Source organism: Sylvia atricapilla, chromosome 1, assembly GCF_009819655.1.
Source record: "Sylvia atricapilla isolate bSylAtr1 chromosome 1, bSylAtr1.pri, whole genome shotgun sequence".
Lineage (NCBI taxonomy): Eukaryota > Metazoa > Chordata > Aves > Passeriformes > Sylviidae > Sylvia > Sylvia atricapilla.
In genome coordinates this window covers 76,722,180-76,749,651 of record NC_089140.1, presented here as the reverse complement: position 1 = coordinate 76,749,651, position 27,472 = coordinate 76,722,180, and the positions used below count along the sequence as shown (strand labels likewise).

Genomic DNA, 27,472 nt, shown 5'->3' with positions numbered 1-27,472 from the left:
TTTGGTTTTTGGTTTTGCTTTTTTTTTTTTTTTTTTTTTTTTTTTTTTTTTTTTTTTTTTTTCCCTGAGTGAGGGTTTGTCAAAAATTTTTTTATTATTATTTTTATTAATTTAAGAACAAATGTGTGGCTGTGGCTGAAGACCAGCAAAGATTTTCCACAACAGTTGTTCACACCACTGAATGGGGAAAGAATAACAAAGAGAAACAAATAAGAGAAGAAAAACCAAGGAAAAGTTTCTTCCTTTTCTCTGAACTCAATCTCCAAAACACATGGCTCGTCTCATGAGAAGCAAACAGGGTTAGAACATCAGTCAATCCCTTTTCCCCAACCTGTCTGCCTCCTATGCCTGTCCTTTTTGACTATATGATGGATGGTGGAAGAGAAAGTGTTGGTAAGTATCAAGCAAAGAAAATACAGTGCCAGAACACTGTTCCTGATGTGTGACCAATTCATCTTGTGCCCTGCAAAACCTGCTCCAGCAAGTACACCACAAAGTTCCCTGGAGGCTGATACCAAAAAATTGCATAAGGGTACATTGGAGGGATGATGTACCAGAAAATATCAGCTACCCTAAGAGAAACAGAGCTAGTTTGAACAGAACACTTTGTTCCTCCTCTTTGTATGCTTTTGATTAGCAAAGAACTTTCTGCGTTGTTTCCATGATAATGGAAAACAAGATGTAAGCAAGAAAGTTTTAGTTGTACTAATGCCCTCATACAGTCTCTAACTGTACCATAATGAAGTCCCTAGAAACTGAGAAGAAACAGTAGATTCTTCTGCCTGTCTGATGGCCTGATTTATTCTTCAAATAAGTCTTGGGAAAAATGTTAGAGTATATCAGTATTTTGAACACAAAAGAAAACAGAGAATTAAGTCCATTGTTCAGAGAAGGGGGTTTTTTTATATATTTTTTAAGTGTCAAAACTGTAGATGTAGAAAATCCAATATTTACTTAAAATTGAAAGCAATAGACATTACAATATTTACTCTTAGCTGAGAGCTGACAGATGACACTCTCAAACAAGTGTTCATGACAATATTTTTAGATGAAGTACATATTTCTGCTCCTTCAGGAATGGAGGAGTGCATTGTACAGTAACTGGTGGAATTAGAAAAACAATGCAAGACTCTTTCAAATTTTAATTTGGAATTCCTAGTGATCCTCTTGTCAGTGAAGTGTAGACATTGGAAAAGATCTACACAAGAGACACAATTTCTGTTATAACATCTCAGAAATTCCTTAAGGGAAATCAAACCTGAAAGTGAAATACCTGAATATAAAATACAGTCCTTAGAACTTCAAGATAAAATTTCAGTACCCATGCACAAAATCAAGTTATTTTAATCCTATACACTTTTAGAAAAATGTATCACTCATTAAAATAACTAAACTTTCAAATTGATTCTTCACTGTGACCTCCCCTTTATAATGAGTTATACCAATTACACATAATTAAGTTGGAATTTTCACTAACAGGTATAAATAAATGTTCTGCACATGTAAATTTTTGAAGTTTTATCAGAAATATTTACTTATATCTCTTGAGAAGAATATATCATTAGAAAAATTTTATGCTTGACAACCCTTTGGTGATTTTTTTTTTTTCCTAATATCTAACCTAAACCTTGCCTGGCCACTTTGTGGCCATTTTCTCTTGTCCTATGACTTGTTACTTATGAGAAGAGACAGACCTCTGCCTTTTTATATTCTACGTCCTTTCAGTCAGTTGTAGAGAGCAATAGTTTCTTCTCATCCTCCTTTTCTCCAGACAGGACAACATCATCTCCCTCAGCTGCTCCTCATAAGACTTATGCTCCAGATCCTTCATCCACTTCATTGTCCCTAACACGCACGGTGTCCAATTGCAGTTTAAAAACCCAAGTGAAAAGACTGTGATAGATGAAGTTAAGTTCACTTTAACAACACGATAGGAATCTGGGAACTGGCTGTGGTGTCTTAGTTGTGGATTTGGGGAGTTGTCATAAGGTATTCCTTCAGAACAGACGCAGTAGATTTATGTAAGATACTGCTATAGCACTGTAAGGTCATTTAAATAATATTGGAGCATCTGAGTAGAAAGCAATGAGATAACTAAACACATTTCATTTTCACTTAGCAGTCCAATATGTACTAACCTGCATTTCACTAAGAAAGATATTTCAACTAGAAGAATTAAGTATTCTTAATAGGAAAAATAAAGATGCTTGTTCAAGAAATTAGCAGAAATTGATTCCTGAAACTGTCTTCTTAACTGATATGATTTTTTTATGTACTCAGGGACATAGAATATCTTATCATTATTTCAATTAGGACAGTAGATTCTTATCTGGAATAACATGACAGGCTGTTCTACTAAAGCATGAAAAGAGTGCTCTTCTTTTTGAACTGGAAACTTTATTTAATTTGTCTTTATATAAATGTAAATTATCTTGTCTATTATAAGGAGATGCAGTAGGTCTTAATTCATTAAATTAATAATTAATATCTCACCACTAAAATAATTTTATTTTAATAGATTAATTACTTAATTATATTTAAAGTATTAATTACTTAATTATATTTTAAAGTATTCATGCTTATTTAGCAGTATTAAACTTGCGAATAACTTGATAAACAATATATTTTTCTTGTTTTGCAGAGGTATACACATGAAACCTTAAAATTACACTCTAATTATTACAATGCCACAAAATCTGCCATTCCCATATGAACTGTGGCCAAGAACTTTTAAAAATGCATATGAATAGTTACAGATGTGGTCAAAAGTCTGGAATTTCCAGGGTGGGTAATTGGTGTTTATAAGGCTCATCTCTATGTTTGGAAGCATCTATTCAGCCATTGACTGTGTTTATTTGTATTGTGCTCTCAGTCAGGAACTAAACTAGATAATCAGTGAATTTCTTGTAGGGATCCCTGTAGTTGATGTTCATATCTTGTGAAGACAGAAAGCAGAAGGAGATTGACACTCATCTCACACTTCATTATTAGCCTGGGCTAATTTGCAATGACATTCTTTGATAAATAGAAATATAGGGGGTTTTACTATTTGACATCTTAAAGTAAAACAACAAACAATCTTTTACATTACTAAGGTCTTTGAAACATTGCTACTGCAACAGCAGAACATAATAAATACAAATACAAATATCTGAGCTTTTTCCACATTCAATTGAATGACAAATGAGTTTTCTGTCCTGCCAATGTCTACACTTAAATTCAAAACTGCAAAGAATGAAGGTTTTATCTCTTATTTTATAACAGTTGCAGCAATAGTACTGATCTGAAAATGCAGTACATAGGCCCTACAGATTACTTCACTCTGTGTATTTGGTTCAGACAGACAGCTCTGCCTGGGAATAGCTGTGTGGAGTTAACATACTCCAGACAGGGTTTACCATGTAAGCAGTGGAATTGGACTGCAGGTTTCACTTTCACTCTCAAAGCATGTAGTTCTCGGGTTTCCTTTTTCATCTGAGATTCAGGTGGTTTAGAGTCTTTTGCCCTCTGAAGGCCCTGAGCCAGACGTGAGGATGAAACAGAGTCTTCAAGGTCTTGTTTTTCAAGATTTCCCGTGTTGTTTATTATTTCATATCTCACAATGTTCTCAGTGTCCAGCTGAGGTCTGAACAGCGGCTAGGGCACGAGGCGACTCCTCCCGCAGAGGGACGTCACAGCCTCTTTATACAGATAATTGCTTATCACCTATTTACAATTATGTGCCAATACCTATCACCTATACTAAAGGGATCAACTCTGACCCAATCTCCTTAAACTACTTTGTGCCACCATCATATCAGAAGATGGAGGCCAAGGGAGAAGAAGAACCCAGGGCACTACTCTAAACCCTCCATCTTGTTTTCCCCATTCACCTTCATTCTAAGAACCCCAAAACTACAAAATTTTCCACCTTGTGATACACTACACTACTGCCTATCAAAACTTTTTGGGTTGTAATTCTTCTCTGAATGTTGGAAGCCGTTCCCATGGGCTGAGATCAAAGGCAGTGTCCTCCTGGGCTCTGTGCCAGGGTCTGCAACCCCTCTGTACAGATCTCAAACTCTCTTGCTTGGATCCCAAACCTCTCTGCCTGAAGAGTCTGTGTCCTTCCAGGGTGGCCAAAGGGATGCCCTGGACTCTAACATGCAGTAATAGAAAGTGGGCAGGTATAGCTGCAACAAAAAGCACAGCCTAATTTGAGGTTTTCTCAGAAGACCTCTTGGGGTTGGGTTACTTGTCAAATGTTGGCAGTTGCTGTTTGATGAGCCACACTTGGCATAAGTGAGGAACACACAAGAATCAATCCTAGATCAAGTTTATGGATCAAAAGACCTCATGGTTTGGGAAAGGTGGAATATTGAATTTGCAGTTCAAACTCCCAGAAAAAGACTTCATGCATATTTGGGTATTTTAAAAAATGCTAAAAAATGGTTGGAGGGATGTATATGTGAAAAGGTGGGAGTAGGAGAAAGCAGAGCCGTATTAAATCAGTAAGTATCTGAATAAAATATTTCCTCTACAGTTCACTAATAACTTCTCTTTTTTGTTTTCTCCTCACAGAGAAGTTAATGATACTCTAAAAATATAAGCACTTCATGCTTTTTGGGGTTCCCTGTATATTTTGATTTAAGAAAACTTACAATCTTACGTGCATAATCTTTGTAAATATACGTAAGATCTAGACATTGACTCCTTCCCTCTCTTTTGCTAGCCTTATTAGTACATTCTTATAAAATTTCAGCAGAGTGTTTTCCTGCAACTGGGGAGGAAAACAAGTAGTAATCAGTAGAAGCTATTGCAGGTAATTATCAATTACATAACTAGTTACTATTACACTCCACAGCTAATTACCAAAAGAAATTTATAAACAAAAATGCAGAGCAATTAATAGAAAGCTGTTCAATATCAAATGATTTTGAAAGTCTTAAAACTTTAGGTTATGACATTCACAGCCAAAATCACATAGTTGCAGCAAATTTCTATGCAGAGAATTCACAATTTTTCCCCAGGGGAAAACAAAACAAAACACAGGTCCTAAAGCAAATCAACTGATAAACTGGATTGTTGGTAAGAGGTTGCTGCACCTTCCTATTTTTAATCCATGATTTAGAAGCTATGTGAGGTCAAGCGGTGTTTCCACAAGGCACATATACAGATGCAACACGCAATGGGTGACACACAAATAGGACAGCTCAGCACTCAAACACAAACAGCACAAACAACCTCATTCTTCTCCAGCTGACAAGAAGGAAGCATGATTTATAATTAGAAATATACTCACAAACTCAGCACGGATAGCTCCTGTAACTTGCCATACTTAGTCTATGCAGTAGCCAACACCTGGACTTGGCACCTGGTGCCATCTAGGCATTCATGTCTGGGGCTTGCAGCTGCCCCCCAGCTCCAAGTGCAGACCCCATTTTTATCCTGGACATAGTCACACATCTCCACTCAAGCCAGCACATTTACTGATCCCACACAGCCTTACACACTGAGTACACCTGGTAACAGTACATGGACCCCTTGGTCCCTCAGTTTCCAATGCCATCCAGCTGGCTCCTGGCTCCCTGGCTCCCTGGTCTCCCCTTGCCTCATGTACAGAGATACACAGCTACAAACAGGGCTCTCAAATCACATACCATACAGTCGCTCTGGACTGGTCTTGGCTCCTCCAACAGCTGACTCCTGAGTCCTGGTCTGGACTTTTGGCCAAACGGATATCCATCACCCAAACCACTCATCCAGTTTGCTGGCTAGCCTGAGACCCTGCAGTAATGCCATACTGGCATAGACACTCGTATTATACACACAGAGTCTGCATTTCCCAGTTTGCTGGCACAAACACACAGACCCCTTTGAGTCATTGTCCTGCTCCAGCTGCTAGCACTCAAATCTCCACACACATGCATACCAGAGAGAGACCTTTTACTCAGGAAATGGAGTTACAAATAGAGCATAATAAAACACAGAATAGACTGCTGATCCAGGACAGGGCATGGCCAAGTAATAGTGGCCAAGCGAAGCCTGTTTGCATATGGTGGCCCCCTTTATCCTCTTACCTCTCCATTTTCTCTTCCTTTTCTCTCCTCATTCCATCTCAATCATCCCTTTCCCTGCTTATAGTCCTCCCTCTACATATCCAAAAATAAGTCTACACAATCCCATTCTTATCTGCATCCCATAATTATGTCAAATAAAGCCCTATAGGCAGTAGCCCTCTCAGTCTGAATGGTGATCAGGGCAGTGTTTCCTTTTGATTCCTCATGATAGGTTTCAGCCCTGACCCATAGGGCTGAGGCTGTCCAGGGTCAGCCCTAGGAGGAGCTCAGGCCCCAGTCTATTGAGGACAGGAGGTTTCACTCTCCCTGCACAGCACCTCTGCCCCACTTTGAGTGTGTGGAGAAGAGCCACAGATAAGCTGAAAGAGCTGTTCTTCTACCAAGAACACACATTTTTCCTGCTTCAGAGTTTGTAATTTCGTGCTGTTCCCTTATTATACTTTAAATATATGAATTCTATAGCCTTAGTGTATAATCTTATTTAAATTATTCTAACCTAAGCTTCTAAAAATCCAAAACTTTAAAGTCTTCAGATATTAAGTTGTTTAAAACCAAGTATAGGAAGAACTAAACTAGAAGTAGCAGACTTTAAGATGAGTATTCACACTAGAGCTTGATATCTGTTTCTGATAGCTTCAAGAAAATTTACTGATCGATATCCTTAGGCTTCATAAACAGCATTCAGTCATTAATGTTGGGATCTTTCTCTTTCTCCCTCTTTTGGACCTCCCTTGTTGTAAAGGAAGCTTTTGCACGTAAGTGTGAATTCAGAAGACTTCCAGATAAAGTATAGTTGAGCTGGAATTGAATAACTGAGGTATTAGGAAAAGTAGGTCACAGAAATGCTTGCAAATTCAGAAGAGTGATGTTTTGAAAAATGAGTCTTAAACCTCAAAAATTCAAAGTGAAATTTCACAGTGAAAAATTATATTCTTTAAGACTTTCCCATCTTTTCCAATATCCTTCTTCCTCTTCCCATTTTATCACGCCAAATTAAATTTATTTCTATTCTACAGTTACAAAAAGGTAACTTATAAAAGAAAAAAGTTTTCTCCTGGATTTTCACTGTTGCACTATTTACCTCATTTTCACATTTTTATAGACTGTGGTATCAGAATGATCTTCATATTCTAGACAAAGATCAAAATGAGTTTAAGTTCATAAAGTGTTATTAAATCCCTGTCAAAGCCTAAGGCTTGAGGAGTGAAAATACATTACCATCTGTTGTTTCATTATAACAATACTATTTCTTGTGTAACACAGACTTGATGCAGAGAATATCCATTATGATTCTTCACTAACTGAATAGCAGCTCCAGACTAGAAGTTCTACACCATTATGAAAATAAAAATGCAGGCCATTGCCTCAGAGTGCCTAAACAGTTTTAGAAATATGAACTAGGGTTTTATTTCTAAGTATCATAAGGACAAGGGGAGCATGAGGACTGTGCCACTGATTTTTCATTCTAGGCTTTTCTAACACAAGCTCAAAAATTTCAAGAACATTTTAGGTTGAGACAGACCTTCCCCTGATTAGCACGGACTTTGGTCTCCTAATCAAAGCAGCACTAACCTCAAAGCTCTCTGAGATGGCACAGACATGCTTCTCTTATAATGAAACCAGGGTATACCTCCAAGTACCACAAAGATCAATATACACAAGACAAGAAACTCAAATGCAAAAAAAAAAAAAAATTAAAACTATTTACATTATGTTTATTTCACTTCAGCACATTTAAAAAGCCATTATTATTCCCTACAGTTAACGAATGAAAAATACACTGTTCAGTGTGTTTCTTTTTTCCCCCTCAGTATTAGAACTTTGAAATAGAGAGGGAAAAGCAGTTATATATATATATATATATACTTCAAAATATATTTTTCAATTATTGAGGACTTCAAATACACATTAGAATTGTATAATCATTTTAATATCAACATAATTATAATGCTCTTCAAAATATCACAAACTAGTAACCATTCCCATCCCCAAAAGAGATTTCTCCTCTCTTTAAATAGAACAGTTTGGATACTTTGTACATTACCTATACTTTGTGGAAAAGGGAAATTAAAAAAAAATAAAAATAGGTGATGCATAGAGTTTAAGCATAAGTATTTCAGTCTGTTCCACTTCTCAAATCATGGAATTAATCTTCTGTTCAATGGAAATCTTTCAGTTTTATAAAAACACAAATTATGACAATTTATTTTGGTATATGTGTTGAAGCACACATCCAATAATCCTCCCAAGCCTATCCTTCAGGCAAAACAAAGCATTGAAAATCATAATGTGTTAGGCATACTTGAGTCACTTCCTAAACAGAGGCTTAAAAAGATGAAAGAGTGTTATTCCAGTTTGGCGGAATGGTTCACATCATGACATGATGCAGAATTAATTCTGTACACAGCAGGCTCATTTTAGTACTCAGCAAAACATAGCAACTTATAAATTTCATAGTGCTAAAGCAAGAAGCAGCCTACAAAAAAATAAGAAAAAAGTCATATCTGCAATGTGTGCATTGCATTTCACCTACCAGACTTAATTAACTGCAACATATGAGCTAAATCATATAAATAAAAATATAAAACACCAACCTGTTTTGGGGTCAACAGAAAAATATGGCTGTCCCTGAAGAATACTGTACACTACTCTGGCACTGTTTCCATATGTGGGGTCATCTGCATCTGTGGCTGTCACCTGTAGAACAGACGTACCTGTGTATACAGGAAAATAAACATTAACTTGCAATAAATAAAGTTTTCTGACAAATATTTCCAAATACATTTTAAAAAAACTTCTAAAGTACTCGCATTCTAAAATTGAGGGATTAATAACATTTTCTCTATCTATTATCATTACATCATTTGTCAAGGAAAAACAGTTACATGGATTTGAAAAAAAAAGTGTCTTTATATATGTATATGTGAATTGATTACAAACAAACAAACTTAAAGAGAAACTACAGTGATATAAAAATAAATAATAACTACATGGCATGCATATTTATATATGTTCACACACATAGATCCCAAACTTGGGTATTTAGTTCTAAACAACACAGACCTATGGACTTCAGGATTATCTTCATCCATAATACAAATTAATGTTGAAGTATTTAAAATTACTTACATAAATGCCCGCAAAAGAATTAAAGCTGTTAAATGAATTTTAAAAAATCTAGCTATTGGAAGGTATCAAAGATCTGAAAATTAAATAACTATTAGAACCTTGTTTAGGATGCAAGTATAGAAAGATCAGTTCAAAAGACAATTATTTTTATGCTAGCAATAAAAAACACTAGAAGAATAAAATCACAGTTTCTAGCACATCACTAGGTGGGATAAGTTATGAGCAGCCCTTTTGAGAAAATAAAATGCCTAAGTACTGCATAGATAGAATGGAGAGAAGTTATTTTTTTCATTTTACTGTGTTTTTCAAGGCATGCAATGATGAACCTTTGGTATCACGGCCAAACACTTCCCATAAGAAATCAGTAAGTGTAAGATTGCAAGTTAATAAAGGACCACACTTCATTCTATTTGTTCATCTTTATGCAGACACCACTTTCTACAGGCTCCTTAGTCCAACATTAAAATACCATAATAATAACAGAACAGGCTGCTCTCACATAACTCAGCATCTGAAAGCAGATTCCCATCTAGATTAACCACCGAGGTATCACATCTACTCTGGGGTACTCGATTTCACTTTTAGTGGAGAGAAGAAGTATGTTTTTGAATTGAAACCCTTGATCTTCTTCACTTGTTGCACTTTGATTTGCCTTATAGAGCCATTTCAGAGCATACCAACCAGATTTCTTCAGATGCAACTAAACCAAGAGATGTGCATTAGCAGCACATCTGATTTATTCTAACTGCTAATAGACACACAGTCTCAAAGACCAGGCAAGAGCTAATCTAAAACAAGATTTCACAAATAAGTATGGCATGGACATCAGTTTCTCAGTTCCAGTTATTCAGCCTCTTAAATCAATTTCTATTTCACAGAAACATTTGTTAATGTGCACACCCTCCATGTACACTTGAATTAAAAGTATGTGAAGTTATGGAGTCTTGCTTCAGATACTGCAAATTAAGCATGCAAACCTTTACAGATTTTGTTTCTAACCTCTTTGAGAAACTCTTCATTCATTTGTATCACACTAACTCAGACTCCAAGAGCTGATGCTTGTATCTCTTGAGACTTAGTAAAACTGTATGCAAATATGTCTACATGTCTAAATACAGTGTCTTCTGGTTTCTGAAACACAGTCTCACAGATAAACATATTGACAACTAAGTTTAAGGATACTTGGATGACTTTGAAGTCGAATATTGTAATAAAATCAAGCTGGAGCTAGTTGTGTGTTCATAATTATTCAGATGTTAATGTTTAAAGTAACTAAACTACTGTATTTGTGTTCATGTGGACAGGACAACAAACGTGAACTAAAGTTTGGGTATTTTTTCTTAAAATGTTCTAGGAATCATTCAAGACTATTTATTTGCTATCTAAACATAGAATAATAGGTCACTTTCAGGAACAGACATTTCCTCCTGCTAGTCTATGACACTGAAATGCTATAATGATATTTTTCTGTAGCCCAGTTTGCAAATAATTTCTGGCTTGAGAGGAACTTTTATAGTTCAACCTTGTGGAACCACTGAAGATTAATAGACTATAGATGCACAGCGATTTTATTTTATTTTGTAGTTGTGTAAAACAAAAAACATATTCATTCAATTGGTATAATCAGTCACCTACCAGAGTTTACTATCCAGAATGCTGAGCAACCTCTGTACCTTTTTGTCTATCGTTTTTCATTTTTCCAGGAAAACAATTACCAACAGTGTAAGTTTCCATTAGCACTTTTCCCCAGAATTCTAGGAAATCAAGATATGTCTTGAAGTCAATAAACAAATTTCAGCTATTTCAGAAGAAAAAAGGAGAAATATTGTGATTTTATAATTCTCTCCTTCTTTGATGACTTTCGTCTCTTTCCTTATTTTAAAAGAATCTTAGTGCCTGTATAACTCATTGATGTAAGTGAAAAAAAACAGAACCAGTGAAAGGCAGCATCCTACATAAGTAGCTGACAGTTCATTTTAGCATGAATGGAGTGCCATTGTATCAAAAAATTTTGCCACTGTGATTTTCTAATACAACTGTATCTCTCTCCCAAGAAACACTAGATAATAATAGCAAGTTAGTATTGAATAGTGGTGAAGTGTTCTCTTTCTACCTTAAAGAACCCATAGAATCACAAATTTTAACTCAACCTCCCACCCTACCTCTCAAACTCTGATTCAGTGTTCAGTGGAACGAGAGGTTTGCTTCATGTGGAGTTAAGCTTCAGAAGCTTAACTTCTTTGCTATCTCACACAAGCTCAACATTTTACAAGCAATCCCCATACCAGCCTTTTGCCCAACTCTTGCCTGATTTGCTGAGCACTGAGGAGACGCAGCTTATGAAAGCTGCAAGTTAAAATGCCTTGCCAAAAAAAAAAAAAAAAAAAAAAAAAAAAAAAAAAAAAAAAAAAAGTACTTTCACCTTCCAACAATTCCTTTCAAAGTTAGCATCATTCAGACTCATCTGCATGACAGGCAAATCATCACTCTGGACACATTTCTATCATTTAAAGGGAGCACAATTTTTTGTTGCTAGGCTAGGTGTAATGAAGGATTTAGATGGAGAATTACACAGTACTGCCCTCTTGCTATTTTAACTGTTAAGATAAAAAAAAAATAGTTGAAAAGATAAAAAAGATAAGGGTCTAATTTCTCTGAACACCACTGGAGAGATAAGAACATCAGACCCATACCTTCCATTCTTTCTATACTAGCTTACTGTGAAAGTTCCTGTCAAGAAAAACTCCGTTTTGCTATGAAAGAATTTTGTCATTCTAGTTAGGCAATAAAAACAACTTTTTTTTCCCTCAACTAGAGTCTCTGCATATCCTGAGTAAAACTACCATTTCATATGCTTTCCCACTACATTTCAGAGATTGCATTTTGGGCATTCTGTTTCCTTAGTCAATGCTTTATAAAGAGCTGTAAAACATGTCTGTAGGCTCTGAACACCACTTTGTAAGCTTTGTCTTTTTTTTTTTTTCTGGTATAAAAAAAGAATTATTCAACTGGGGAACTAAATTGTATTTTTAATTCTAAATATCTCCTTTTTGTTTGTTTGCTTGTTTGTTTGTTTTTAATAGCTTACAAGAAAAAAATTTGTGAAGTTATATCTCAAAGAAAAACTGAAATATTGCAATTTGTCTCTCTGAAGACAAATTTTTAATGTTTAATGAGGCACTTCCATAAAATATGTCTATTGAGAATGCAAAGTTTTATACATGACTTTGCATAGTTGTCTGTACTATTAAATTTCAAATGGATCAATATTGAACAAAAAAACCCTAAAAGAAACAATCAAAGTGTGGACTTTAGTAAACACAGGGATTCTTTACGTAATTAAAATAATTCTTAGTACTGTCTGAAAACACTAACAAGTCAACAAAATGTGATTTAGTTTCACAACCCAGGAAGGTAAATAGGCACTTCTAATAAAAATCATATTTATGAAGAATGTTGTCTTCCAGATTATCTGAAATTATGACTACCTCACATTGGAACATGCTCAAAAGAAGTTCAGAAACATCTTCTATACCTATTAACTTCTTAAGTAGAATTGGGAATATTATTGGGAATACTCTTCTTATCAGAGAATCACAGAGTGGTTAGGGTCGGAAGGGACATCAAGAGATCATCTAGTCTCACCTCTAAATGACCTCAGCACTAAAAATTTATCATGGAGTGTTTCACTCATTTTGCAGCTACAATTAACACACATGGAGGTTTTTTACTGATTGAAAAATATTCTTATTTTCCTTTAATTTGCATGAAGATGACTCTCATAAATCTTAAAACAGATCACATAAACCTCAACATAACTGAGTTTTTCATACGACAGAAGAAATAATTTCAGATATAAATCTTGGGTCTTGTGCCAAATTTTAGGGAAAAAGTTTCATTGAAGGCATTGAATAGGCATTTTCTTTCATTTCTCCCAGAATATTACATAAAGCATAGATAGTACAGTTATTTTGTGTCCTAGTGAAAACTGTGATCTAATAATTGCCAAAAAAAAATTTAAAAACCCTTTCCTGTACTTCTCAGTGACTTGAAAAAAGAAAAGCTATAAAAGTCCTGCAGCTTTTACAACTACATTAAGTTCAAGTTGAGGGGAAAATACTACCTAGGATCTTGAGCAAACAAACAAGAACCTGTGACACTGTTTTACACTACGACGACACACACTTCGAGATTTAGAAGGCTGAGAATTACTTTTTTATTTTTGGGTTGTGTCTCTTTTTTATACTTTTTTATACAGACCAATTTGACTGTTGAAACAAAGGTAAACATCTTCTCAATCACATTGGTCAGACTAGAGGGACATCAAGAAGAAGTCCCTCCTAGGAAAAGGAATGAATAACAAAGCTACAGTTACAAAAACATGTTTCTTGTTTACAGAAAATTCTTTGGGAAAAGAATTTCAGAAAACTAAAATACCTTAAACACAAAACCAAAGCTACAGACCGGCTGCTGAAACTGAGCAAAATAATGGAGATCAAAATTAATGCCACTTAGCATGAGAGCTGTTGCAGAGAGACTGTAACTTTGAAAGATCTTTAAATGATATTGCAAAAATCAGAAGAAATATTGACTGTGACTTCCACAGAAATTCCCAGAATAACATAAACAAGTTCAGTTATGTATAGACTCCACAGCTAAATGTCGAAAAAACTGTGCTAATTGCAGAACTAATAAAAGTGAGAGAAGTATCTCCATCATTTGACACAAAGGATGTATCCTGTGGAAGTAGTAAAAGAATCGGTCTTCCTGAAATTGAAGTTAATAAAAATGCTTTCAGAATGCAACAAATACAAACAAATCACAGGAGACAAAATAAAACAGATATAATTTTACAATGAAAATATAATGTATACCTACAACAGAATGCCTGAATGAGAAAATATAACTATTCAGGTTTATTCACACAACACAAAAGCTTTGTGTAATAGATATTTTAATGATTTGCCTCAAGTACAACCAATAAGGTTTGATCTATAAAACATAAGCATCAGTTCTCTATTTTACCAGTAAAACTTCATTGGTTTACCATAATCCACTCTGTTTTACAACACAAAATACCATTCCAGATTATACAAATCATTCTTTGGAAAACAGTACGATGTAGTTGAATAGATTCTGATTACTGCAGAATTATGATTAAAATTTATGTAAGAATGCTCAATATACAGAAGATGAAATAAAGAAAACTTCCATAAATTTAATACAAACAAAAATTATTACATTAGCTAATTTTGATTTTGTAGATAATATTGATCACTCTTCCACTATCTTTCCTCATATGCAGAAAGTAAAACGCCTCTAAAGGTGAAGGAAGTAATCAATTAAAATGGTTTCCATTAAAGATAAAGAAAACCAAAGAAAGAGAAAGATGGAGCTAGTCATTTTTGGAAACAGTTGCTAAAGGAAATGAATTACCCATTAAGAGCGCCTGTGGTGTAATGGGACATAACTGAGATAAAAGCTTAGACGGTGCTGAAATGAACTGCAGTTTTAACAGTAAAGCTTTTTGCCACAGTGAATTATCAAAGACAGTTGAAGAAGTTTTTTAAAGAGCCACAATATTCCTACAGGAAGCTCTATGCAGTTATTGTAGCTATTCACACAACCATGTATTGTTTGCATTGTCTTGGATTTATGATATTATTCACAGAAATACTGCACTTTTGTCCTTGTAAAAACTCTGCTGTCAATTCTTCTATTAGAGGAAAATTATAAACTAATTTCAACACCAGAAAAGTATTAAATAAAGAAAACTGATTGCATAATGGAGTACCTTAAAGAATAAGAATATGTGATCTACCTAACAGGGAAAACCAAAGACTGGTACCTTTTTGAACTTCAGTTAACTTTGTAATAAACTTGAAAAACAAATATATGTGTCAAATAATCTAGGAGACTTTGTTCCTTTGTGTTTAATTCTGTGAATTGCTCATGTAGGCATAAGAGAATGCCACTAAGTGTACAGTTGAATGAGGATATATGAATACATCTTTTTTCTAGAATGGAAACTACAATTTGCCAAAGAATGTATGTTAAAGCATTCAAGATTAAGCGTGCCTCTTGTCTTACAACCAGCATGTGTGTGTGCATACTGTTGTCTTACTATGAATGTCACAATTAACATATGGGTTGTATTTCATGTCTTCTTCTTGTCTCTTCCTAACTCAAATATATTTAACATACATTCAACGATGTGATGGTAACTTTTACAAACAGTATGTGGCATTTGCCCTCGTTACAAGCTTGTTGAATAACACAGTTTGTTTTCCTTACCCATTTCAGACATCTCTGGCACAGTAACAATGTATGGTCCATCTGTAAATTTTGGTGCATTGTCGTTGATATCCTGCACTTTGATAATGAACTCAGATTCGGGCTCCAGTGGCTTGTTTGTCCGTCTGTCAATAGCTTGGGCATGAAGTACATAGTGTGTCTTCTGCTCTCGATCTAGGCTTTTGGTTGAATGGATGTCTCCAGTTGTGTCATCAATAATAAATATAGTCCCCGCCCCTTCTCCAGTAAGAATGTATTTGACTGATCCATCACCTTTGTCGGAATTGGAATGCAGCTGTGGAATAAAAACACATCAAATCATATAAAATTAATTAACAAATTTCATTAATGGTTATTGCCCATTAGGTATAAAAACAATAATATTACTGTTAGCACCCTTCTGGTTTGTTTTCACCCTTCCCACATCTTGCATTGCTCTTTCTTATACACTTTCTGGCAACCCAGTCATTTTGGTCAGGGTAATTTTCCACCCAGCATAATTACTTTGTTAAACTAGGATTTTTTGGGTTATGCATCCACTCTAAAAAACTTCCTTAAGTCATTAATATTCTCATAACCGTCATGTTTTTTATTCTTTTTGGTTCTTGTTTTAGTCCTTCTAGTAGTTATTTTGCAGCACTCATTGCTTGAAACCTTCCCCTAACCACTAAACTGGATGCATTCCCACTGAGGATTGTCCACTGCAATGATAGTTGTAAGTCCCACTGACATTTTCCTCTGTGGCCCTGAGGACAGCATCATTCACTGTGAAAGGAAACTGCACACTGTGCCAGTGGAAGATGTCTGTCCAGGATTACTCTGTCCCACAAGAAAACATAAGCATTTTATTTTTTGGATTTTGTTTTGTTTATTTTTAGCTAGAAAGTTATCTAACTTGCTTGTATTTAAATTATTTATAGTTAAATGATGAAGTTTGACAGAGACTTTCAGTATTTTCATTGTTCATAACACCTTTTGCTATGAAATATACATTAAATATACTAAATTCTTCCTTTAGTACAGTAAAGTTTTAATTTACTGGAGGACTGGGGAGGGGGAAGGAAAACCCAGGAAGCAGATTGATGTGTTAAAAGATAACATGAAATGGCTTCCTACTGCCTCACTGTTCCTAACCTGACTTTAAAGATTTGCCAGTTTAGAATAAAAATGAATATGTGTTCTTTGATAAGAAAGGGTAATTTTTATATAAACTGAAAAGTTTTGTGGATTTGCCTTCTTTTCCCTTTGAAACAACTTTGAGAACATGATGCATTTATTGAGGAGCACAATAAGAACAAAGTGATAATGCAGAAATGAACAGCCTCAGGTACAGTGCAGCTATATTGTGATGTGAAATCAGTAGGGAAACTTCTTTATTTTAAGAAGACATTCATTTTTATCCTTATCCTACTGCCCTGAAGATTTTTCGATATCTGCAGTGTGACATTACTAAATTTTGATGCAGAATCTGAGCAAAGCATAAAGAGAATGATGGATATTATTTTTAATTCATAGGATGCAAGGTGCTACTTTCCTGTTTTCATTCTCAGTTCAAAAATCCATAAGGGGTTGGATAGAGAGAAAATAAAACTTGTATGGTAGAAAACAACTTTTTTTTTTTTTTTTTTTTTTAACTTAAAAGCAAGATACAGAGGTGATGATATTTACTCACACATTTAAGTGTTGCAGGTTTTTTTCTGCATCTTTGTCTTGCCTTTAAAACTATCTTCCTTGTTATTTGTAAAAGGAATAAGCATATGGTAGTTGATGAGATTTTTCATCTTTTCTACTAAATTAATGAAATTATGGTGTTGCACATAATTTATGTCCTGTACAGTAAAAGGCTTGCAAGGGGGAAATGTAATAAATTGAAGTTTTTCAACTCATAAGTTTCAGCACAACATCAGTCAATGCATTATATACTTATCCAAGTCACTGACGGAACAACCAAAACAAAACTGGGTAACCACTGTGGACCCCCTTTTTTTTTTTTTCCTAAAGAAAGAAAGAAGTAGCAATAGGGTCTGTATGTTTGGCATGTTTATATGCATGTTTATAGGGCAGCAGAACAGTTTTACAAATTTCATTTACTGTTGTCATTGGCAAAATTAATAATTTCCTATCCTTGGAATAACACTGTACTCTATGAACAAAGGAATAATTCACCCCAGGTAAAACACCAAGAATCCAAACTTCCTACAAAGTCAAAACTTTATTTGAAGTGATTTATTCCTAAAAACAAGAGTAATGGGTATCCTGTTATTGTAGCATAAGGTTACTGATACTTTAATTTTTCAAAAACAATTAGGATTGTAGGATCTTTTTGGGATAAAATGAGCCCTCAATGTTAGTGTTTGCAAATGTTAACAGCAAAATGACAAATTTGATGAGTTCATGATGCTATAAGCAGCTCAAAACTAAGAAGGCTTTCCATTGTACTTCTCTCCTTTTACCTCTACCGATGTATATGTAAAAGCATATTCAGATATACCAAGCACAGTATCAGAGATCCCAGCAAAAATCCCTGCATTTATAACTAGAATTATGGACATATGAATCAATTAAAAAAAAAAATCCTAGGTAAGAAATACACAGAATAAGGAACTGCTGTAGAATATAAAAAGTAAGGTTCTCCAAATATCAATACAGACATGCCATTCCAACACCATACTGCAGCAAAGCACATTCATAAATTCATTGTGATGGCATGAAATACAGAGCATTTGGAAAATTAGTAATATTAGCTATTTTTTATTAGTACAAAGAAACCACTCTTTGTACTGTCATCAATGAAGAAAATACAAATGTATTTTGAGTCAGTGGGTTTTTACATCTAAAAGTAAGAAAAGTTAAGAAACACAAAAGATATTCAGCTGATTTCATGGTTAACAAATTATATGTTATTCCTGCTAAACATTGTGTTATCCAATAAGCTTCAACTGAAAAATACAGGCAAGAATATAATCAGAGTTAAACTATACACATATTAATAATCACTGAAAGCCTTCCATTTAAAAGTGGGTCTTTTACACTGCAGTTGTAAGGCAACAACTGAAAAGAAGTAAAAGTTAAAAGAAGTTCTTGCTTCCTTACTTCCAGATATGTCTCATATTGTTTGAAATATAACACTTTGATTTATGCTTTTTAATTTCTAATGCTGAATTTTAAACACACAGAGGAGGATTTTGCATAACAAAATGCCATTTTCTTTGTCAGTTGTTTATATTTCAGTTTTCCTGCAAAGTAAAGATTAAAGAACTGTTTGTCTTCTTTAATTCTTCCATCTTAGTACAAATTGGTCCAAGTAGAAAAATATCAAGACTACTCTCAAATGCTTATTTGCAATATGTGTTGTGCTGAGAGAGCCCCTGGGAATCCCTGCTTAAGACAATGTTTACTAGATTAATGAGAGATTTATGTCCCTGAGCATGGTGCACTTCTTTTCTCTCTGTACTATGAAATCATCTCCACAAGAGGTTTACTCCACAAAAGCATTTCCAATTAGAATAAATGTGATTCACCTTTTAGGTTACAAATACATAGTTTGGGAGAGTGTATTTCTGCAATGCTGCCTATAATAATTTCAAAAAGACATTGAGGAAGAAAAATCTAGCTGGACAATAGTGGCCTTTCTCTCTGCTTGGGACTGCTCTAGCTATTTCTCCTTCAGATTAATTTGACACAGAGGAGAATGTCCCTAAGCAATGTAAATTCAAACCAACTTGTGTTTTATTCAGACCTAACTCGTGTGACCTGGGGAAGTCATCTCAAACCAGCTCTCAGGAAAGGGTGTGGCCCATTCATGACCGAGTTGGAGGAGTCTCCAGAGTCCCAGGGAGCTTCCTCACTCTGCTGATCTCTGACAACAATGTCTCCAATTCTCCAAAGTGGAGTCAGTGCAGGCTTCTGAATTACCTGTGGAAATGTGGACTCTATTCTAAGTGATGGGCTGGCTTCCACAAACATTACTGCTGGTTTGGTTATGCTTCCAACATAATATTCTGAATCTGTGCACAACTAGAAGGTGCCAGAAAGTATTAAATTTTCATCCCCTTTATTCATTAATTCTATCTTTATTTCTCTGTGTTTTTTTTAGGGAAAGAAGAAGCTGAAGATAATAGCAAATAGGCATATCTGGAATATCCCCTTTGTCAACTCAGTGGCCTACACTTCTTGATATATTTAATAACAAGTTGCATCCAGGAAGATTTATGATGTTTCCTCAATCTTTACCTAGCCTATATCAGCAGTGTATGACTTATTTTGCAGAGCAGAAACCAAGGTGCCCCCGTTTTGCTATGACTTCAACATTTTTCTTCCATCAGTCCATTTAAAAGCTCATTTTCTTTTAGAATTCCTGCAGAAACTGCAGAAGGGCTACATTAATCAAAGGCATGATTTGCAGATACTTGCAAATATTTCAGTTAATGAGTTTTCTTCATATTCTCATATTAATTTTGATACTATGAATCTTTAAATACTTTTTTTGATGCACTAGCATATTAACTTCTGTAAAATGAATTCACAGATTGAAGGCTAATTGCCCACCTAGCACAGTGTTGTCACTGTTTGTAACTGAAAAATGAACAAGTGGCTAATCACAAACACAAATGTCTGGTGGCTGCTGCTTAGTTACTGGCCTCATTCTCTACCAATCAGCTTCATACATCTGTACTCTTTTGGCTGATGTTTAGCCATTTCATACATCCAAATATTTAAACCTACCTACTTGTCAAGCAACTGACCACAAATAGGCAGAAACTACAGGAAAATAGGAAAGAGACCCAATGAGAAAAAACCCACACCAATAGGTACTACAAAGCCAATCAAAAAAATTGAGAAGAAAGCCAACATCCTACTTCTACTGGGAATGAGGAAAGTTAGACTCCCACAGTGATCACCACGCTTCCCTGCACTTGCCTCAGGAAAATAAGCTGCGAACAGGAAACCATGCATAACCAGAAGAGAAAAAAGCCTGGATAAGAGGGGGCAATTGTGAAGTAGAAGAGTTGTCTGTTAGTGATTTAACTGCATGACTGCTCCCTCCTGTTTGCTTTAGTTGAAAAATCTGCTTTCCTGGAGCGTTATTTGGGTGGAATTTTAAGTGGACTGGTTATGATATTTAAAGTATTTTTAACTGGACTACCAATATATTCTTGATATATGATCTGAATATATTTTGTTCTGGAAACAAAAAAAATATTATGAAGAGATTGCCTTATATGAACTAAATTCAAATCCAACACCAATAAAAAAAAAAAAAAAAAAACAAACAAAAAAAAAAAACACAAAAAAAAAAACCAAACAAAAAAACAAAAACAAACAAAAAAACAATCAAACAAAAACCAAAAAAACCAACAAACCAACAAGAACTGTTGTACTAACATAATTAATTTAATCAGAGCTGAAGTGGTTATGTACATAAACACTTAAAGTATTTTGAAATAATTGCAGATAATTAAAAAATATTGTTGAAAAGTAGTAAAAAATAAACATTATTTGCACAGGATTCCAAAAGCAAAACCTGACGTGACACTACCATTATGTCTTGAATAAATATTGTGTTCTGTTCAGAGAACACCACATTATTTCAAGGAAAGCAACAAAATCTCCCCTTCTTAATTTTGTTTTCACTGTCAATCAGTTTAACTTGACAAGAGGGACCCAGCACAACACCACTGCAGTGAAGTCTACCAGTGAGTACCCAGCCCAGAAGAATAACAAAATTACACCCAAACAACATGAGCTATGACCTTTAGCAAAACATAGAGGAATGAATTAAGTTACTTGCTTTTGCTGCACAGAACGGTTTATTTCCTCACTAAAACCATCAAAATGTAGAGATATATAAAGAATTATTGGTAGAGTACTAAAACACTGAGAAAAAAATTATTCTTCCCTCTAAGAAGAACTGCAATCATACTGACATCCTTTGTTTATGTAGACAAAACATCCTTTGATGTTTATATAGACAAAACATTTTAATTTAAAAGAAACTTATTAGCAGTAAAAACTGTACTTAAATTTTTTCTTGACGGTACACACTGCAAAAGCAGAGTCCAGCTGACACTACTGAAATGTTCATTGTGTCTATGCAGTAAAGACATCGTCAGTTTTGCTGCTGACTTCCTTCCCTTGGTCTGAGCTATAATATATATTTTAATGAAAGACAGTGCTCTGGGCAATGTCACACATTTTGATGGAATTTTCAGAGGGAATCATTAGCCCAGGAGATAACTGTACTATCCGTAGCAGTGCCCACAAATTGACAAGAAGTTATTCCACACCCTTGTCAAACAGAGGAAGAAAATAGAAAACCGCAATTTCCCCCATCTGCTGAATGAGTTTTCTGAGATAGAAGAAAAATAATTGGATTGCAATCATCCAGGAAAAACACAACTGAAACAGCATTAACTTCCCAATATAACACTATAGCACACAAACATCTGTTCTTGCAAGATGTTTCTGCTTGCAAGCGGCTTCTCTGAAGTCTGCTCCTTTGGTGCAGCCATTAGGAAGACTGCAATGGCAGAAGTATGCAGGTGCATAAGCAATCACATCTGAAACAACATCAGGCATACTAAAACAACCACAAGTGGTCAACATTAGCTTCTATTTTCTCTTTATACAAAAGGACTCTAGGGAATGAAAAAGAAAAAGGAGAAAAAAAAGTAATTCTAAAACAATACAATAATTTATATTGTAAATTGTCATTTTGTTTTCAAAGAACACTATATATTTTTAAGAAAAATAGAATCCGAAATTGTTCTTTCAGCATACTATGTGTCTATATTATGCACCTTCCATATCAAAGAAAAATAATTACGTTCTGGTGAAGTTTTCATCTGAGCTCTCTTCACAGCAGTAAGCTTTCAGACATCTTTTACTTGGGCATATGCTGTGATGGCCATAGAAACTATTCTCTTTTTTCCCAGGAAGTAACATTTACATAGTTTATGTGTTTTTGAAATTTTTAAGGATTTCACAGACTTGAACAGAAGAAAATTACTAAGAAATAAGAAAAAATCATATTTAATCTTCAGTTTTCACCACCTCTGCACAATTACTGTCACTAAATCTCACTTTACAACCAGTAAATCTGTAGTCATGGTGAAAGATTAGATTTCATTCAGTAGGACCATAAATTTGATAGTTTCAATCCAAGTGTCTTGATGATACACTGCTACTCAAATAAGCACTGACCACACATCATCACCACTGTAAGAAGAATGTTTTACTTCTGGTTGTGTTACTAAATCATAATAAGGTGGTGATATTCCAGCATAAAGCACTTCTAAAAATCTCGCCATCCCTATAAATGAGCACAAGCAGTAATGGGAAATGAAAGCTTTTCAGTTCATGGAACTGCTCTTGGGCACGGGTCCTTCAAACTTCTCACTTACTTAAACCACTGAAGCTCTGCTTTGTCTGTAAATGCAGCAGCATTCAGCTACACAATCACAAATGCATTACACCTCACAGATGCCAAAAGCAGTCCTCGGTACCAACATCATCACTTGCATTACCTGCTCAAGTAAGCCTGCTTTCATGTGAAACGATGTTTGCTTAAGACATTGAAAAGGTCAAGGTCAGAAAAACAGTAAGCACATATATTCTCCGAAAAGACACAAGAGATGCAAGAGTTCAGGGCTTGGAAACTCACTGATGCAGTGAAAAGCTATTCTTCACTGAAAAACATTGCACTGTTTTTGCACAATGAAAACATCATTGTGACAATGATGGAGTAAAAACGTGTTAAAACACTGTGTTTTTACACACTGCTTCTGCAGACTTTCTACAGGTGCTTTTCACCTTCATTTCTGGTGCTTGTTTGGTCAAGCTATTCTCAGTGCACCTTTTTTTTTTTTTTTTTTTTTTTTAAGAGAAAATCAAATTATTTTTCTTTCCATTTCCAGTACAGAGGCAAAAAAGGAAAACATTCCTTCTAATAGGGTCTTCGAAAAAGAAAAGACATATATATTTTACTGAACAGGAATGACAACCTAAGGATTATTTAGGATTTTAAAATATGGGGAAAAGCTATTAGCTAAAACTCTGATCAATTAATTTTGTACTATGCATGATCTCCATGTATAGAGCTGCTTCTGATATTGAAAGTGATAAAAATAGCTCACTGCAGCACATAGCTGTAAGTGAAATAGTACTCAAACACTTTTTGAAAGTACCATTTATTTGTTTGCTTGTTTGTTTGACAGTGCTACAGCTAATACTGTTTATTCCATGAAAGATCTGAAGGCAGCACATTAATTTTTAAGCTCTGGGAAAACAACTCTGCTGTGTACTCATGTGATATTCTAAATTACTTCTTTTTACTTTTCTCTTCCTAAGAAATACTGTGAAGAGAAAAAAAATAAATGTGTGACTTTGTGGTGTAGTATTTGTGAGCTGTGTAAAATCAGCTAGAGGAAATTTTTCGCCAGGGACCTGATAACTCACTCTAATAAAGAGTTTGATTAGGAAAAAAAAAGTGGAAAAGATCAAGGAGAGATAATTAATTTACCAGCTTCCTTTTATCCCATCCTTCCAAAAAACTTTCACACATTTTTCAGTTTGATGTCTTTGAAGCTAATTTGCTGAGAAATGTTTAAGATTCTGTAAAGAAAACAGGTTAGCTACTGTCCAATGGCTTCTATTTCAGGTGAAAAAGTTGTTTCATTCTGAAGAAACTGAAAAGAATGCACTACCATGTGTCATCAAAGACTCCATACACTGTTGTTTAAAAGGATTTAATCTCCGCATTTTTGAGAACTACTTATCAAAGCATATTAATGTATTTTCCAGGTAAAATAAATACATGCTTTCATTATTGAGATGACTGTTTTTCTTTTGGTCAATTCATTTGGTAAGACTTCTTTGTTATATACTTTTGAAATATTAGGATGCAGTATCATAACGTTGAATATCAGAATATTAATTCATTGGGGTATTGATTCTCTGCTCATGCAGTATTAAACCCTTAAATCATGTTCTGGTTTTGCATCTGGAAAGTGATTTCTTCTCTTTCATTTGGTCTACAGCTTTTCTTCTTGTTGGGTGAAATTTATATTTGTATAAAACTGTTTCTGTATAGAGTTTCCATTACAACTCTCACAACTCATCACCCTTCTTCTGCATCTCTCTTAGAAGAGAGTATGACTTCTTTTCCTTCTTCCTCTAATGTAGAACTCTTCTGTTCGCTAGAAACAAAAAGTACCATATGACACAGTAAAAAAAAACCCCACAACATCATGTTGAAGGAATGTTTCCACAAATTTGAAAGATAACCTGCGCCTCAATCCATTGATAACGAAAGATGCCAGCTCTGCTACTTTGAACATCTTTGTGCAAGTCAGAAGGTTCATGCTGAGAACAGAAGCTTATCACCAGCCCTCCCCACAGATATGTCATGTAATGGCTGCAATAAAAAAAGTGACAAAGTGATCCTGACTGTTACAAAGATGACTATACTTTCACAAGTAGGAATAAAAAAACAGAATCATATCAATGCCAGTCAATGGGAATGTAAACAACTTTCCTTAACTTTATCATGCTTTTAAATGGCTATTACAAAAACTTTCTGGATCCCATAAGAATGTAAACTGGGGAAATGTAAGAATCTTTTCTGCGTATTTCCCAACTTTATACAAGCATTCCCAAGAATAATACAGTTTCTGAGCCTAAGGTTTTTAAATCAGCTAATTCTCACCTATTAGCACAGTTTTTTCAAAGTGGTACCATGCTACTGCTTCTTCTGTCTTTCTAGATTTACCATGACCCACTGCAGTGTAGAAAAACCTGAACTGCCACTAATGCAAGATTTTGATTTTAAGACCTAACAAACCCCTCATTTTTCACATTTACTTCAGTACAACTTCCAGACAAGTAAAACACAAGTTCTGAAAATGTTTATAAAACAGTTTTATATCATAATTAATGACGGACAGGTGTTTATAACAGTTCTTGTACAGAAGCCTGGTGTAATGTGTAAAGTTTTCCTGCATTTTGCAGCTGACAATACACTTGCAAGTGCTGCATGATATTTTTTTCAGCACAGTACAGACAATTTCCATCTTTTCATGGACAACTGCTATTCTTCGTTGTGACTGACAACAGTCTAACAATGACAATAAGAAAATATGCTAGACTATTGAAGTAGCAACCAAAGAGACTGAGCCATCCAAGTTTCCAGAGACTCACAGTCAAATTTGAAATATACTTAATTGTTCCTGTTTTCAATCCATGAAATATCTGTTTTTAAAAACAGCTGTGGTATATTTTTCTACAACAGGATACACAAGAAGTTTCTGCAGATGACATCATGATGTAAATTGTGTAACATTTGGTACTCTAGCATTGCTCTAGTAAAAGCAATAACGTTTACATTAAAATTCTCCCGTGTGTTAAAAAACATAGAAAATGTGCAGAAGAATTTATTTAACATAGCTTTAGATAGGTGTATCTTTTACTTTTATTAAATAATACCTTTTTCTCAACGTTCTACTTTTCACACTGAAAAACATTAATGCCCTTTGCTGTCCATTGTAAAGACACATATGTTTCATGCTCGAACTTGTTTTCATTTTTCTGTAGGACAGATATATGTGTATCATGGAATTGTCTTGAATTTAACACAAGAAAAATCTAGTTAAGAACTACTTTCTCCCAGTTACCCCTTGACAGTGTTTAATAGAAAGCATTTCAACAAAGAAAGTCAGAGGCTTATTGATTTACTAAAATGAACAGAAATATAATCTGCATGTTACTTTTAACACAAAATCTATGTTTTTGATTAAGAAAGAACTATGCTATGTTCACCATCATCTAATTCCAATAGGTAGCACCATTGTTCTATTTTTGTACATGTAAAGAATTCCAGACATGATGTTTCCTTCACTACTATCACTTACTAAAGTTAGGGATGAAAAGAAATCTGTTAAAATTTGATCTTTCTCTGGGACCAGTATTCAAACTATATTAAAAGTCAGAAGCATACTATTCACACTTCCAGGCAATATATTCCTCTCCTTAGTGTTTCTTATGGGCATGCTGATACATCAATATAGATGTAATTTATCATGAACATTTTGATGATTTTTCTTTTCAGAAATGATCTGACACCTTTTACTTTCTCAAAAAAATGCTCAGGCAGAATAGGATTACAATCCTTAAAGCTGCTGGCTGCCAAGAAACTGTTAGATACAAATGATTCTTTAAAACAATATGTGTAAAATGACAGAGAAAGCAATATAAAAATAGTTCATTCTGGGAGGCCATTAAAATGACCAATAATCGATACATTACTACACATTCTTGCTAGCAGTACAAGACAGTGTTGATACAGAGTACATAAAATCTTCTCTGGAAGTTCTTGCATAGTTTATTCTTTTACACAACTGTTTTCTTTACATTTAAGCACCCCAGGAGGAAGTGCCCATATGTCCCAGTAGAAGATCCATGGACATGATTCTCATCTCCCAGGATCTTATTTTCCTAACCTAATATTGTGAAGTCCAAAAATTCTTTTTTTTTTCTGGAAAAAACAAAACAAAACCAAAAACAAACCAACAAACAAAAACATATTGCTTGATATTTCAAACACCCACTGAATACAAGTTTTCACTTAATCATCCTAAAGTGAGTAAATATTACTCATATTCCTAAAATCCTACTTATTCCATGTAAGGAATAATCTAGCAGATTGCTATGTTCAGTGGTGTTATATAGAGTTAAGACAAGAATTCAGGGCAACAGAGATGATTATTGGTTAGGGAGCAGAAATAAAAATCTTATTTTGACAAGAGATAAACTTTTTTTTTTCTCTCAAAAGATAATATGACGATCATGTAATCATCTGGAAATATGTTCCTTCTGACCCAAACAATATTGTGCTCTTAGAACTAAAGAAAACCTAGACAAATCTTGGTGATATAGTAAATATCACATTCTCTAAAGGCATGCCCAAGAAAACTCTGGGTAAACCCAGGAATGCC

General features: G+C 34.6%; 1 protein-coding gene across 1 annotated transcript in view; it reads right to left on the bottom strand.

The window, feature by feature from the left end:
- The window catches only part of CDH18 (cadherin 18), a 159,245-nt gene that overhangs the window by 109,497 nt on the left and 22,276 nt on the right, over positions 1–27,472 (bottom strand). Inside the window, exons 2-3 of the mRNA XM_066326304.1 lie at positions 15,483–15,777; positions 8,654–8,773 (exon numbers count right to left, since the gene is read on the bottom strand). Of these exons, the coding sequence (XP_066182401.1) occupies positions 8,654–8,773; positions 15,483–15,777 (415 nt within the window). The remainder of the gene's footprint in view (positions 1–8,653; positions 8,774–15,482; positions 15,778–27,472) is intronic.